General features: G+C 37.5%; 1 protein-coding gene and 1 long non-coding RNA gene across 2 annotated transcripts; both read left to right on the top strand.

Moving 5' to 3' along the window:
* Positions 1–1,302: 1,302 nt before the first annotated feature.
* On the top strand, positions 1,303–13,178 carry LOC140346579 (class I histocompatibility antigen, F10 alpha chain-like). Its single transcript, XM_072432707.1, has 8 exons — positions 1,303–1,422; positions 8,324–8,590; positions 8,823–9,098; positions 10,528–10,824; positions 11,305–11,400; positions 11,490–11,507; positions 11,929–11,967; positions 12,615–13,178. Exons 1-8 carry the CDS (start codon positions 1,350–1,352, stop codon positions 12,647–12,649), a joined length of 1,101 nt encoding a protein of 366 aa, XP_072288808.1. The 5' UTR covers positions 1,303–1,349; the 3' UTR covers positions 12,650–13,178.
* Positions 3,544–5,830, top strand: LOC140347531 (uncharacterized). The gene is made up of 4 exons (XR_011924375.1): positions 3,544–3,607; positions 4,339–4,478; positions 4,924–5,030; positions 5,162–5,830. It is a non-coding gene; the product is annotated as an uncharacterized lncRNA (long non-coding RNA).
* Positions 13,179–13,611: the final 433 nt, after the last annotated feature.

Here is a 13,611-nt window from a genome sequence, read left to right as displayed (position 1 = left end):
AGATTCTGTGTCATTATAATGTTATTTGTTTGTTTTTTGTAACTGTTGGTCAGGACTCCCTTGGAAAATAGTTTTTTAATGGAACTCTCCTGGTTAAAAAAAGTTAAATAAAAAACATTCTCTGAGAAAATCAACCAATATTACAACTAGACCTATGTATTTATGTAAAGTTCCTGTTTCACTTGTCAAAACTAAGCTCTAAATCAAAACATGTCTGACAAACCCATGAAGAAACAGGACTAAAGAGTCAATAAACTGAGGATATAAACTAAATGCATTTAGTTTAAAGTAATATTGCATAATTCAATATTTGTTTTGCTGACTTAGTTGTTTGTACAGAATATGAGTCTTGAAAATGTAAGTGTCAGTGATGATGGACAGGGACTTAAAATTGCTGAGGTGAAAAAGTGAATGTTCTGTAATAATAAGAGAAACAGAAGCTGATATTTGACCTCCACTGGTTTTGTTGTGACGCCACAAAGTGAAACAGCTTCAGGACGCCTAATAACACTGGAATAATGCTGACGACACACACAGTTTACAGATCATTTTAGGCTGAATCTACAACAATAAGTGAAAGAAGAACATCAACATAAATGCAAGAGTTTGTATGAGAGTATGTAAGAAACACCAGAGACAAGCTTTTAGACTGCAAAAACTCCTACTTTTATAATCTTTTTAATCAGCAGTCAAATCTATATTTTGTAGCTATTACTATACATTACTGTGGTGTGAGAGGGGAGTTTCTGGTATTTATTAATCTGAAAAATAGATTACAATTTAATTTATAGCTTTGCACATTGAAGTTAGGTTTTTACTTGTATTCAACCTTGTTTGTATTCATGTCATTCAGATATAGGCCTGTTTTAATCACATTTTAAACCTATTTTTGGTCCATGTTAAGGCTAAATATAGTGTAAATAGTCCCACAACCTTGAAGCAGACCTCGGTTAATTTTAGGCAATAAGGAAGTGAAGTCGAAAGAAAGAACTAAAACGGAAGAAAAACACTGGTTGAAGCTAATTTTGTGTGTTTTCTGATGTGTTTATTGTAGAGTTATGTTATATCTCTGGTATTTAATCCACAGTATCAGTAAAAAACATTATTCTTGTTTTGAGTCGATTTCTTTTACTTTCGTTTTCGCCGTGTTCACTTCACACACTTCACTTAGGTTCCCCTAATGACACGTGACGTTCAAGCTCAGTCTGAATTCTCATTGGTTCAATAATAATCACGTGACCGTCCAATCTAAAGGTCCAGCCCACTGTGTTTAAACACGCGCGTCTGTCACGCCCCTCGACATTACTCCGCCTTTCAGGAGATAAACACCTCTGAAAACTTCTTCTACAATGTTCGTCATAAATATTGTAGTTTTGGTCTCTCTTCTTGGAGCAGTCTTGATTATAAACGAGGCAGAATCAAGTGAGTAAACTCATTTCTCTAGTGTTTTTGTTTTGTTTATAATGTGACAGATCCTACACAGGCCGAGTTAAATCATTCTGGACAAGTTTATCTTTCTATAATAAATGCTATAATAATTGGACATGTATTTGTTTATTTATTCATTTTTATTTATTCTTATTCACTGCTCAAAATGTTCAAACTTATTTCGATGTTCGTTTATTTTGCTTCTAGTTCTTTTTCTTATGGTCGAATTCAACTGATACAAGATATTTTCACATATTTCGTCCATTAAATACACAAATATATATTTAAAGTAAAGGTTTGTGGAGAAGCAAACACGCACATCGTTTTGTGACTTTCGTTTTCGCACTTTTTTTTGTTTGTTTTAACCTAGCGACAGATGACGTCTTGATGTCTGATTGGTTTAAAGATTATAATAGACAACTTGAGTAGAAAAAGCTTAACTATATTAAAATGACTAAGAATAACCAGTATTTACTTTGAGATCCACGTTTGAAGTAAGTTTAGGGACTGTTGCTGTTTCTCCTCGTGTTCTTCGTTTCTTTCTTTCTCATTGGGACAAACAAATGTAATAACCTCTGTTAACAAGGGTCTAGTGTTTGCATGTAAATATAGTGTTTGATTTGTTCATCATTTAGTTAGTCACTCCGGTTTAGTTATTAGTTTATTATTAGAGCTATTCTTCACGTTCCTATTCTCTACTTGTAACCTGATCTCCAGCTATAGTCCAGCCAATCACGTCCTTTTACTCTCCACCAATCATAGTTCAGCACCTGACGGGACTTGTGTGTTTAGCAAAGTTGTTGTGTTGTTTTTCCCCCTTCGTATGGCACATGGTGCCTCCGTCTGCTTCCTGTTCGTCGTGTGCTTTTCCTGTGTGTTTGGTCCTTGAGAATGTGAGTTTATTCCTCCTAATGCTTCGTCTTTGTCTGTTTAACTGTGCTATTATTAGTCATTACCTGTAGTTAGTTTGTCATGTTAATCCGGCTCCATCTCGGCAGTGTAATCTGCGCCAACGATGCGTTCACGGCCCATAGGCCAGCATCACTCCGCAGCACGCTGGCGCTAGTAGTGATGCGTTCAAGGACGCTCGGAATTTATAGTTTTTGGCGAGAAAATGGCTGGAGATCATTGCTCTGTTGTGTTGCTGTGAATGTTGCTGCTTGTATACTGTATATTTCCCATTTGAACTTGTTTTAACGTAGCAAACTATTCACATCTTTACTGTTTATACATACTATGTTTATCTGCCCATATTCAATGAATTATTGTGTTTTAATATCCACTATTCACTGTACTTCTGTATTGTAGAAACCTAACCCCAAACATCAAGCAAAATAAAGAGTGATAAGCAAAGCTGACGTCCTCCTTTGTTCTGGCCGGACAACCTGGGAAAATTAGGGAAATATATATCCAGAACTTATACAGTCCTTCAGAGGTCGCAAGATTGGGTCTCCTTCCCAACGCCTCATTTACAACCTCTCTCAGATGTCTTCAGTCATTCTTTGTTTTTCACACTAAAGTCTGAGTCAGTTTCCCTCTCCAGTGTCACTGTGACCTCGGCCGACTCCAGAGCAGGACCAGACTCAGTTAGAAAAGATTTGAATTCAACTAAATGGACTTTTGACTTGGATTTGACTCAGACTTTATTTGAACTCAGACTTGCAGTGCTGAGGACACAACTCGGACTAGACTCACGTGACCTGGACTTGAACATTCAGTTTGATCACAATTCACTTATATCTTTATTTTAAGGCTAAATCCATTTGCTCAACAATGTTTTAGTTTGACACAAATTAAGCTCAAATCCATTGTAATCGCTCAGTGTTGCATTTTAAGCATGGATCTATTATAATATCTGGATAGGGTACGCCCCCTCTGCCTCTGGCTCCAAATTGAGTAGTGGCCACTTCGCAGAATGCAGCCTTTTGGTCGGACCATTTCAGGAGTTCGGCCTCTAAAATTACCAAACATGCTAAATTGTTTTTAGTCTAAAAATAAAATAGAAGGAATTTCACTCTTCAACTGTTTCTAAAATACTTAAAAAATACAATTTAACCTCCCGGTGAACGGTGTACGCGCACCGAGCGCGCACGTGACCCTCATGAACGAGCCTCGGGAGAACATGTGACGGAAACTAAACACAAGCAGAAGAAAGAGACGAGACGAGACCACGATACACGTAAGTTGTGTTTGTATGTCATTCCTCACGTTTCACACATCGTTCCATATGAAGTGTAAAACAACGATTACACAGTTAACACAAGTTAACACGAGCTAACACGAGCTAACGTAAGCTAAAGTTTAGCTACACAAAGATGCAATAACACGTCACGATGGCTCGTGCTTCTGCAAATAAATAACTAATTATTTCTCTTACTAAATGTTCTATTAGACAAGAGGTTATGTACAGATCAAGGAAAACTAGAGAAAGAAGGGAAATAAAGTGATGTTTGTATTATGTGCTATAAAACACAACCAATAATTCAAATATAACCTGCTATAATGGGTCATATCTTACATATATAAATGTAAAGGTAAATGTAAAGATGTAAAAGTGACAGTCCTGTACTTACAGGGGCTGAGACCACATTTGAGGTTTTATTACATATTTCATAATGACGTGTGCTATGTTTAAACAAAGCACACGCTTGTTTTCTATAGGAATGTCATGGATTTACTTCCATGGAATATGTAGAGATTTAGCAAACATGTCAGTTATGTTCTAACTTCTAAGGTTTAAACTTATGCATAAATAAATGACTTTTGGTTCTAGCTTTAACAATTAATGTGAAAAGAGGAACTTTTGTGTTACAGAGCGAAATGTAAATCTGTCAACAACATATTCCAGCTTTTCTCTGTTAAATGTGCAGAATATATCAATGTTCTAATGAGTATCTTTCTCATCTTCAGAGTGCTGACCAGTGAGTTTAGTCTGTCTGTGCTGTCCAGAGCTCTACAGGTCACTGCAGGTCACTGCAGGTCACTGCAGACCTAATCACTGCAGACACAGAATCATCTCAAGTAAACTCCTGACGACTCCAAAGCAAAAGGTATTTTAATAATAACTTCTGCCTCGACTAAAAGTAAACAGTGTAGAATCAGTATTTTGAATTTATAAAATGTCTGTTTTGTTATGACCAAAAAAACTAAATGATAATTGTTCTTCAAAAGAGCCACTGATGTGTCACATGTGTCTGTGAAGCAGCTTCAGGACAAACATGTGAAGTGTATGTTCTATGACTTGTATAATCTAAACATATGAAGTGTATGTTATATGACTTGTATAATCTAAACATATGAAGTGTATGTTATATGACTTGTATAATAAGATAAGATAAGATATTCCTTTATTGTCCCACATGGGGAAATTTCATTGGTGCAACGCAGGTAGATACAGAGGTAGATACAGAAGAACAGATCACTTATAGGAAGTCTGAAAAACACTCTCAGTAGAAGATCTCCTATAGACCATGTCAAACTTTGCGTTTTCCTTAGGTGCGTGTTTACACAAAGGAGGAACTCATGAAACTGCGGAGTATCGTCGTCTTAGCCGGAGATCGTCACGTTATCCAGGCGGACATCCTAATCTAAACATATGAAGTGTATGTTATATGACTTGTATAATCTAAACATATGAAGTGTATGTTATATGACTTGTATAATCTAAAACATATGAAGTGTATGTTATATGACTTGTATAATCTAAAGCTGTGACATGTTCTGTTTGTCTCAGTCATACGATGGAGCTGAACGGTGCAGTTACTGAAGTACAGAAGACTGCGTAGCCATGGAAACAAAGTCTTGTTAAATACTGAGATATTCAGTATTTAACGCAATAATGTCACATTCATGTGCATATAACTGATGTAAAAAGAGTGTTTATTTTACCATTATTATTAGTATTATTTTGTCTTACGCTGTTTTTATTTTATCTTTATTTCCCCCTCCATTCTTTATTAAGGTATGAGAGGTTCTGTCTAGAGGAGTTTTTGTTTATAAGAGTTCTTCTATTAAGATCGATCTATTAAGAGTGTTTTTTAAACTTCCTATAAGTTTTCTGTCCTTTTCCTCTGGATCTACTGTGTTGCAACAACAAAATTTCCTCATGTGTGGACAATAAAGGAATATCTTATTTTATTCAGTTTGTTCTATTTGACTTATACAGGTTGTTTTATCATTGTTAATATTTTTATGTTGCACTGAATCACCAAAGCAAGTTCCACTGTTTGTGAATTCTGTTCTTTGACAATGGAATAAACCTTTTCTGATTATATTAATGATGATAATAATAATGAACATTACACAGACTCCAAAACCCCTTAATAAGGGACTCCCACATTGTAGCTTTAAAACTCATTGGAGCTTTAAAACTCAACTAAAACTGGCTAAAATCAATTTATCATTTGTAGTTATAATCAGATTTGCATTTATTGAACAAGTTCATTCATGTTCATTATTTGTATTAAATACATTAATAAACAAATGTGTTTTGTATTTATTAAAGATTGACATGATAAAAAAAAACGACACAAAAGGAAACTGAATATAATTAAATACTGCTTAACTCAATTATGTAACAGAATCGATGGTTATATTTTATATTTCTTCTCATCTGATTAAAAAAAATGCATATTGGCCAAATTATATTATGTAAATAAATAACTGAAAAGTTAATAACAAAATAAATACCCAAACCAAAAACTACAGAAAATGATGAGGACGTTATTCCACCTCTAAATGTAATTCATTGTCATTAAACCAGACTTTTTATCTTAACACTTCTTTATAATTCTCTTAAATATCAGAGCTTTACAACATGATACATGTATATTTATAGATGGATATAACAATCCATCATTATACGTTACGTAAACAGACTATTTCAAGCCGAATTATTCCAAAAGTCCGTGTTGACTGTTCTCAGTCTTTCACGCTGCTGTGACGTGCGCGCTCCCGACGCCAAAGCCTCACGGCGATGACGTCACAAAAGTGGGAGGAGATATACCACTGTTCAGGAAGTAATGCGGAACTAAAAAACGTTTTTGGAACCATGCGCCAATGAGCAGCTCCATAGGTTTCAATGGCGGCCATCTTGGCTTCCGGGGACTTGATTTTAAGCCGTTGTAGAGGATTTGAGGCTGATCACATTTAGTTTTGGGCCAAATTAAATAAAATAATAACATGTTTGTCAATCAGATTCTATAATGAACATATTCTCCAGGAAAAGGATCTGTTTCACTTTTATTTTCTCTGTTGTATTTTTGTCTGAGTCTTTACCTGACGACTCCTGACGCAGAGGCTCAGTCTGATTCTGACTGGTTTAAATGTCATTTTATAAACATTAATCAAGTGGGTCTGGGGCTTGGGCCTTCAATGAGGTCATACTCAGTCTCACCCGAATAAATCCACCTCTTATTACCATCATTATGATGCCATGGCTCTAGACACTACATTTAGACAGAAACGCAGTTTTAACAGGTGTTGCCGCACCTTCTCTGTGCCGATGTCCGTGTGTTCTCCGCTCCGCTCTCCGCACGTTGTCCGCTCGTTCTCCGTGAGTGCTTAACGCAGGTGTCCGCTCCGTGCGTTCTTCACGCGGGTGTCCGCTCCGTGAGTGCTTAACGCGGGTGTCCGCTCCGCGCGTTCTTCACGCGGGTGTCCGCTCCGTGCGTTCTTCACGCGGGTGTCCGCTCCGTGCGTTCTTCACGCGGGTGTCCGCTCCGCGCGTTCTTCACGCGGGTGTCCGCTCCGTGCGTTCTTCACGCGGGTGTCCGCTCCGTGCGTTCTTCACGCGGGTGTCCGCTCCGTGCGTTCTTCACGCGGGTGTCCGCTCCGCGCGTGCTTAACACGGGTGTCCGCTCCGAGGGTTCTTCACGCGGGTGTCCGCTCCGCGCGTTCTTTAAGCGGGTGTCCGCTCCGCGCGTTCTTTAAGCGGGTGTCCGCTCCGTGCGTTCTTCACGCGGGTGTCCGCTCCGTGCGTTCTTCACGCGGGTGTCCGCTCCGTGCGTTCTTCACGCGGGTGTCCGCTCCGTGCGTTCTTCACGCGGGTGTCCGCTCCGCGCGTTCTTCACGCGGGTGTCCGCTCCGCGCGTGCTTAACACGGGTGTCCGCTCCGAGGGTTCTTCACGCGGGTGTCCGCTCCGCGCGTTCTTTAAGCGGGTGTCCGCTCCGCGCGTTCTTTAAGCGGGTGTCCGCTCCGCGCGTTCTTCGCGTTCTTCACGCGGGTGTCCGTGCATTTTCCAGCAAATGTCCACGCGTTCTCCACGCCGTTCTCCGCTCGTTTTCACCGCGTTTTCAACGCGCCATGTCCAAACTCTGAAAGTGGGGAACAAACCCGCCTGTAACAGCGTCGGCGTAGGACGACCTCTCCTTACAATGTCTAACTTTTCTTGAAAAGTTCGTCTTGAGAAAGCCATTATAATTATATCGAAACATTTAAAGAGAATAAAACTATAATTTCAGATCCACTTTTGAAATAAGACATGGGACTTAACGCTCTTAATGTTTAGCCGTTTCTTTTATTTCAATGACAATTTTAAAAACATTAAAACAAATGTGTGTGAGATTCACTCAAATCCAAAAAAGAGATTTTTATGATTTGAATTCAAAATCGAAAAACTACAGAGCGAAATATACATGAAGTATTTATTTCAATGTTTTAAAGTTGTTTTGAAACTATCTAAACTATTTTGTTGATTATTATTATAAATCTAATTGATTTAAACATGAAAATTTAGGATCAAAAGCAGCATTCGATTAATTTAAAGCAGAAAATTAGAAAAACTTTATTTATTATTATTCAATGTTGAAAAATCTATTGTGTTCATTTGTGATGTGTAAGATTAGTTTTTTTTTCATAATTTTCAGCTAAAATGACAATGTTTCTCTTCCACAGTGACTCACTCTCTGATGTATTATGAGACTTCTTCGACTGATGTGAAAAACTTCCCAGAGTTCATTGAAGTTGGTTATGTGAACGGGCTTGAGATCGTTCATTATGACAGTGACACAAAGAAATGTGAGCCCAAACAGAAGTGGATGGAGAAGATCACAGAGGACGACCCTCAGTACTGGGACACACAGACTCAGATCAGTTTGATTAATGAGCAGATGGTCAAAGGCAACACTGACACAGTGAGACGTCGCCTCAACCAGACTGAAGGTTTGTCTGATCTCACTTTTTACTCCTCGTCTTGTCTCAGTTTTATTCATCTTTCAACTACATTTTGTACATGAGAAAACACATGTTTTCAGCTTGTGCTCTTTGACTAAATATTCATCATTTTAAAATAACTCTGAAGACATTATTAAACAAGACTTTATTATAGTTTAATGTCCAACAACAGAAAATGTAAAAATAAGATGTGAATATAAACCTCATGTTTCTGTTTCAGGCTCTCACATGTGGCAGAGGATGTACGGCTGTGAATGGAACGATGAGACAAATGAAATAAATGGATATTATCAGTTTGGTTTTGATGGAGAAGACTTTATCGCCTTTGACCTGAAGACTGAGACTTATGTGGCTCCGAGACCAGAAGCCGTCATCTCTAAACACAAGTGGGAGAGGGATGGAACGATTGCTCGAAATAAAAACTACATCACCCACAAGTGTGTTGAGTATCTGAAGAAACACCTGCGAAATGGACAGAGCGTTCTCCAGAGGAAAGGTGACATGTTTCAAATATCAACTTCAGACTAAAACAACTGTGGAGCAGGAATCTGTTCAATAGAAGAATCTGTTTTATTCACAATTAAACTGTAATTTACAGTAATTACAAATATACAGTTTATTCTGGTCATTATGAGACACAAACACATTCAACACCAATGTTTTCTAAACTCTAGATTTGATCGTTTAATGATTGAGCTGCAGTTTAGAAGTGGCTGAAATAAAAATGAAATGTTGAAATAATTTTGGAGTTTTGCAAAATGAACATGTTTCATGTAATAATAACAGTAAATCTGATATTTGTTTAAACTGAACTTTTGTGGTTAATTTAACATCTACTTTTACAGTTTATCATTTATTTGTGTGCAATATTTACATACAATATTCTACATTTTAACACTTCCTTTTATTGTAAAAAAAAAAAAAAAAAAACGTCTTTAAAAAAATAATGCTATCAGTTTATCATTAAAATAAACTCTGAAATAAATTTACCTGTTTAAATAGAAAGAGAAATTATCAAAAAGAACAATCTAAACCCTTTAAAAGTTTGTGAATAAAAACTAAAGACTAAATTCAGGATTTGAGGCTAAAGTGAAGTGGAACATGATGTGATTTTAATGGAGAAACTGGGATTAAACTCAGAATATAAAAAAAAAAAGAAAAATCAAGGTGGTTTCGGCAAATGAAAACTACTCAGATTTACAAGTGTATTTTACATGATTTGTTAAAGGCGCAATGGACGATTTTTCGGCGATTTGAGAACACAGGCGTAAGTGCGCATGCGCACTCCCCCGTGCGGACTGATACAACACACACGTGCGTTTGTTTATTAGCGCGACGGATCGCATCGCATCTCTCGTCTCCTGTAGATTTCCGTCTTCTTCTGAGTCAGCTCAAACTGTCCTTCTCCGTCTTCATTTTGTCCCGTACACTGAGGGAACTATATTATGATAGATCAATGCGCTTAGACGCGCGGAAACGTGCTGCTCTCCTGGGGACAAACCGCACGCGGCTGCAGGTGAGCGGTAGGTGCGTTTTATGATTGATACGTGGCAGGACTCCACGCCACGAGGAAATAAGACTCAGATTTGGGCCAAAAAAATCGTCCATTTAACCTTTCATTTAATTTGGGAGAATGAGACTCTTTCATGGATAAAGTACGATAAGGTTTGAATCATGACCACCATAGTTTTTATTTTATATTTATATATATATTACTCAGTTTTCCACAGATTATACTTTTTCAGCATCTTAAATTTTTTTTATCCTAAAAATAAAAATGAAGCCTAAATAATTAATGAGCGTTTGTATGTGATGTCAGTTCATGTGTTGTGGTGGACTTCCTCTGAAGACTCTGATGACAGTGTTTTAAACATTAAAATGCAGGAGAACTCTGTGATTGACCCTGTGTCTCGTGCCTCCTCCAGAGCTCCCCCTGGTGTCCTTCCTGCAGAAGTCTCCCTCGGCCCCCGTCACCTGCCACGCCACAGGCTTCTACCCCGACAGAGCCATGCTGTTCTGGACCAAAGACGGAGCCGAGCTGCACAAGGGCGTGGCCCCCGGGGAGATGCTGCCCAACCTCGACGGGACTTTCCAGATGAGTGTGGACCTGGACGTGTCCTCTGTCCCACCTGAGGACTGGGGCCGCTACGAGTGCATGTTTCAGCTGTCCGGAGTGCCAGACATCCCCAACACGCTGCACCCGGACAAGATCAGGACCAACGGTGAGCACTTTAATGTCACACACAGGCTCCAATCATGCAGTCACAACAGAAGCTTTAGCTTGTAGTCAATTTAAATCTTTTCTGGCCCAAAATGATCAGATTCTAAACAATCGACAATGAAAAACAAAAACATTTGGTCCATCTCTAAATAGAAGGTACTTTTTGACACAGAATAATAGTAGTTTCATGAATGTTACTTTGTGGTCTTATTCTAGTTGTGATAAAGCTCAAGAACATTCTAAAACTATTCAGGAAAGGTCTATTATGTGTTTTATTCTTATTTGATCGTTTTATCAGTATCGATACTTCCTCGATTGAGTATCTAGTTTCGAGCTGTAATTTTTGATACTTTTGACATCTTTAACACAGTGACAAATCTTTTCCCATTAAATCATGAACAAATAAATGTGTTGTGACGAGATATTTAAGTGTGAATGCCAGTTTAGTTTGATAGTTTGATTTTGTTCTTTATTTGAACAGCTAAGAAGCACACGGGCTTCATCGCAGGTGCAGCCACACTTCTTGGTGCTGCTCTTTTGGGCGCTGTCGGATTTGCCGTGTACAAATGTCACAAAGGTAAGATGAAATGTAATTATTTATATGAAAATAGTTTTAAATTAGGCCCAGATTGATAAAACTTAACATTTCACTGTCTTCTTTTCCAGCCAAGACCGTCACGCCTCGTAAGTAACACATTCTAACGTCTTTTACGTCGATGCGGCGTAATATTTCCACTGCCTGTTTTATCGTACATAAAGTCCCACACACGACACATTTAGCTTTAAAACCAGGCGACAGGAGCCGACCATCACAACTCTTTTTAATTCCCTCGCTCTGTTCATCTGTGTCGTCTTTGGAGCACTTTTTGCAGTGTTGGAGACGCTCTGGACCAGAAGCTCTCACGAGTTCAAACTCTTCAAATACTCGTCAATATCAAGTTCAGGACAAAATGTTCACTTCATGACAATAACAGAGGCTTGGATGAAGAGCTCGTTTGTACTTCACAACAGTGGTTATATTAATACGCCACATCTGTATTTATTAGTGACACAGAAATGTTGCTAGGATCAATGTAACGGTGTGAAATGTCCATCTTCATTTCAGCTCCCAGTGAAGCAGGGGCTGAAACACAATTGGTTCAAGGTGAGAAAATATAAGCTGACGTTTCTCTGCTTTGTGTGACAGAGGAGCTGATGCTGTGATTAGATCAGGCTTTTGGACTTTAATCCAAACCTTTGAAATCCAAGGTGACAAAGGGAAATGCAAAAGGAGAAACCTCTATAAATGTACACACAGAGGGCATCGCTCTTAGAATGAACTCAACATGAACTTTGGAGACAAACACAAGTTGATTTGGTGTTACACTTTTTTACTGAACCCAAATCGAGCCTTTAAAACATGAACATGACAAAACAGGTGCTTTATGTGAGCGTGTTCATGGGTTTGTGTGTTTTACTCCCGACATTGACGTGGGAAACACATATTTACTTTGCAATAGGATCATTATTGTAGTAAAGTAGTAGTGTAACTAACAAATATTTAGTGTATTTGTACAATGAGACTATTTTAATACATTATCAATCAAAAAAAGGTTGAAGAATTGTGACTGAAAGTTTTAGAAAGAGAATATTGTTTGTTTTATTGTTGAAAATCAAATAGTTTTAGACATGTTGATGTAATAATGCCGTTCTAAACAGGTCTTTGTGTTTTAGAGTCTGTATAGTCCAGATAACGATTCACAAACACGACTATGATTTGACTAAAGTAGAGTTGTTGTTTTTGTTTTTCAGAGGTGGAACAACCACTGAATCCTAAACCAGAGTGACACGTGTGAGCCGCTTTCATCTGAAAAGAGGAGCATTTTGTCTCAAGGTTCAATGTTTTTGGCTTTTGTCCTGAACAGTTTGTGGCTCGTTTTCCACTTTTAACGTGAGTTTGTTTGACGAGAGTGAAACATCAGCGTGAACATTGAATCTGCAGCAAATTGTCTCGTTGGCTTTGATCACGTTTGTGTCTTTAAGATCGCTCTTCTTAAATCATGTGCTGCAAATGTTTGAAGAACTGAAGTCACTGAGTCGTCACATCAAGTCTTTGGTTCTTTTCTTGTTTTTAAAGTGACGCGTTTAAAAATCCACTTCAACGTGCATTATTTTAAGTTATAGTGAGATATTAATCTGATTTAATACTTTAATTGGATTTAAGCACAACAAACATCTAAAAAAACTAAATTCTTTCATTCAGTTCCACTAAAACTTAAACCAGATCAAGAACGATATTTTCATGTGTTAATCATTACAAAATATATAATAAATAAATACAACTGATTGATCTTTCAGGAGCAACAAACTATAGAAACATTAAAAAACAGCACAAATCTTGATAAAATGTGAATAGTTATGAATTTGTTTCTCAAATTGATTCACAAATTTAATACAAACTTATCATGTGTTTGGCTAATGCTATATTCATATCTCTGCTACTATCTGGAAACTCATTTGTCATTAATCACTTTTGGATCAATTAAATCAACGATGGAAAGATTTATCAGTATAATTTTGTGTTAAATTAAATTGTGAATGACACTACTTTACATGAAGTTATATTTTTATGTGACCAGTGTACTTATACTGTTAATTCCCACTTTCCAGTTGTGTAAATAGTTTGTTTATAAAGATGGGCTTTTATAATGCTTTTTCAGCTGCTTCATTAATACTCTGAAGATGTACTTTGGATTTGCTTTTAAATAAAAATGACCTGTAAAAATAATAGTACTCGTGTTTTTTTTTT

This window comes from Eucyclogobius newberryi, unplaced genomic scaffold (assembly GCF_026437365.1).
Source record: "Eucyclogobius newberryi isolate DKJ021-1_F unplaced genomic scaffold, fEucNew1.0.hap1 SCAF_6, whole genome shotgun sequence".
NCBI lineage: Eukaryota > Metazoa > Chordata > Actinopteri > Gobiiformes > Gobiidae > Eucyclogobius > Eucyclogobius newberryi.
Note: the sequence above shows the minus strand (reverse complement) of the source record. Positions and strands in the feature narration are given on the sequence as shown.

Excerpts from the sequence above, each read along its gene's own strand:
- LOC140346579 (XM_072432707.1), top strand. The coding sequence starts at position 1,350 with ATGTTCGTCATAAATATTGTAGTTTTGGTCTCTCTTCTTGGAGCAGTC. Across the intron at positions 9,099-10,527 it reads GAGCGTTCTCCAGAGGAAAG|AGCTCCCCCTGGTGTCCTTC; the intron begins GTGACATGTTTC and ends TGCCTCCTCCAG. Across the intron at positions 11,968-12,614 it reads TGAAACACAATTGGTTCAAG|AGGTGGAACAACCACTGAAT; the intron begins GTGAGAAAATAT and ends TTTGTTTTTCAG.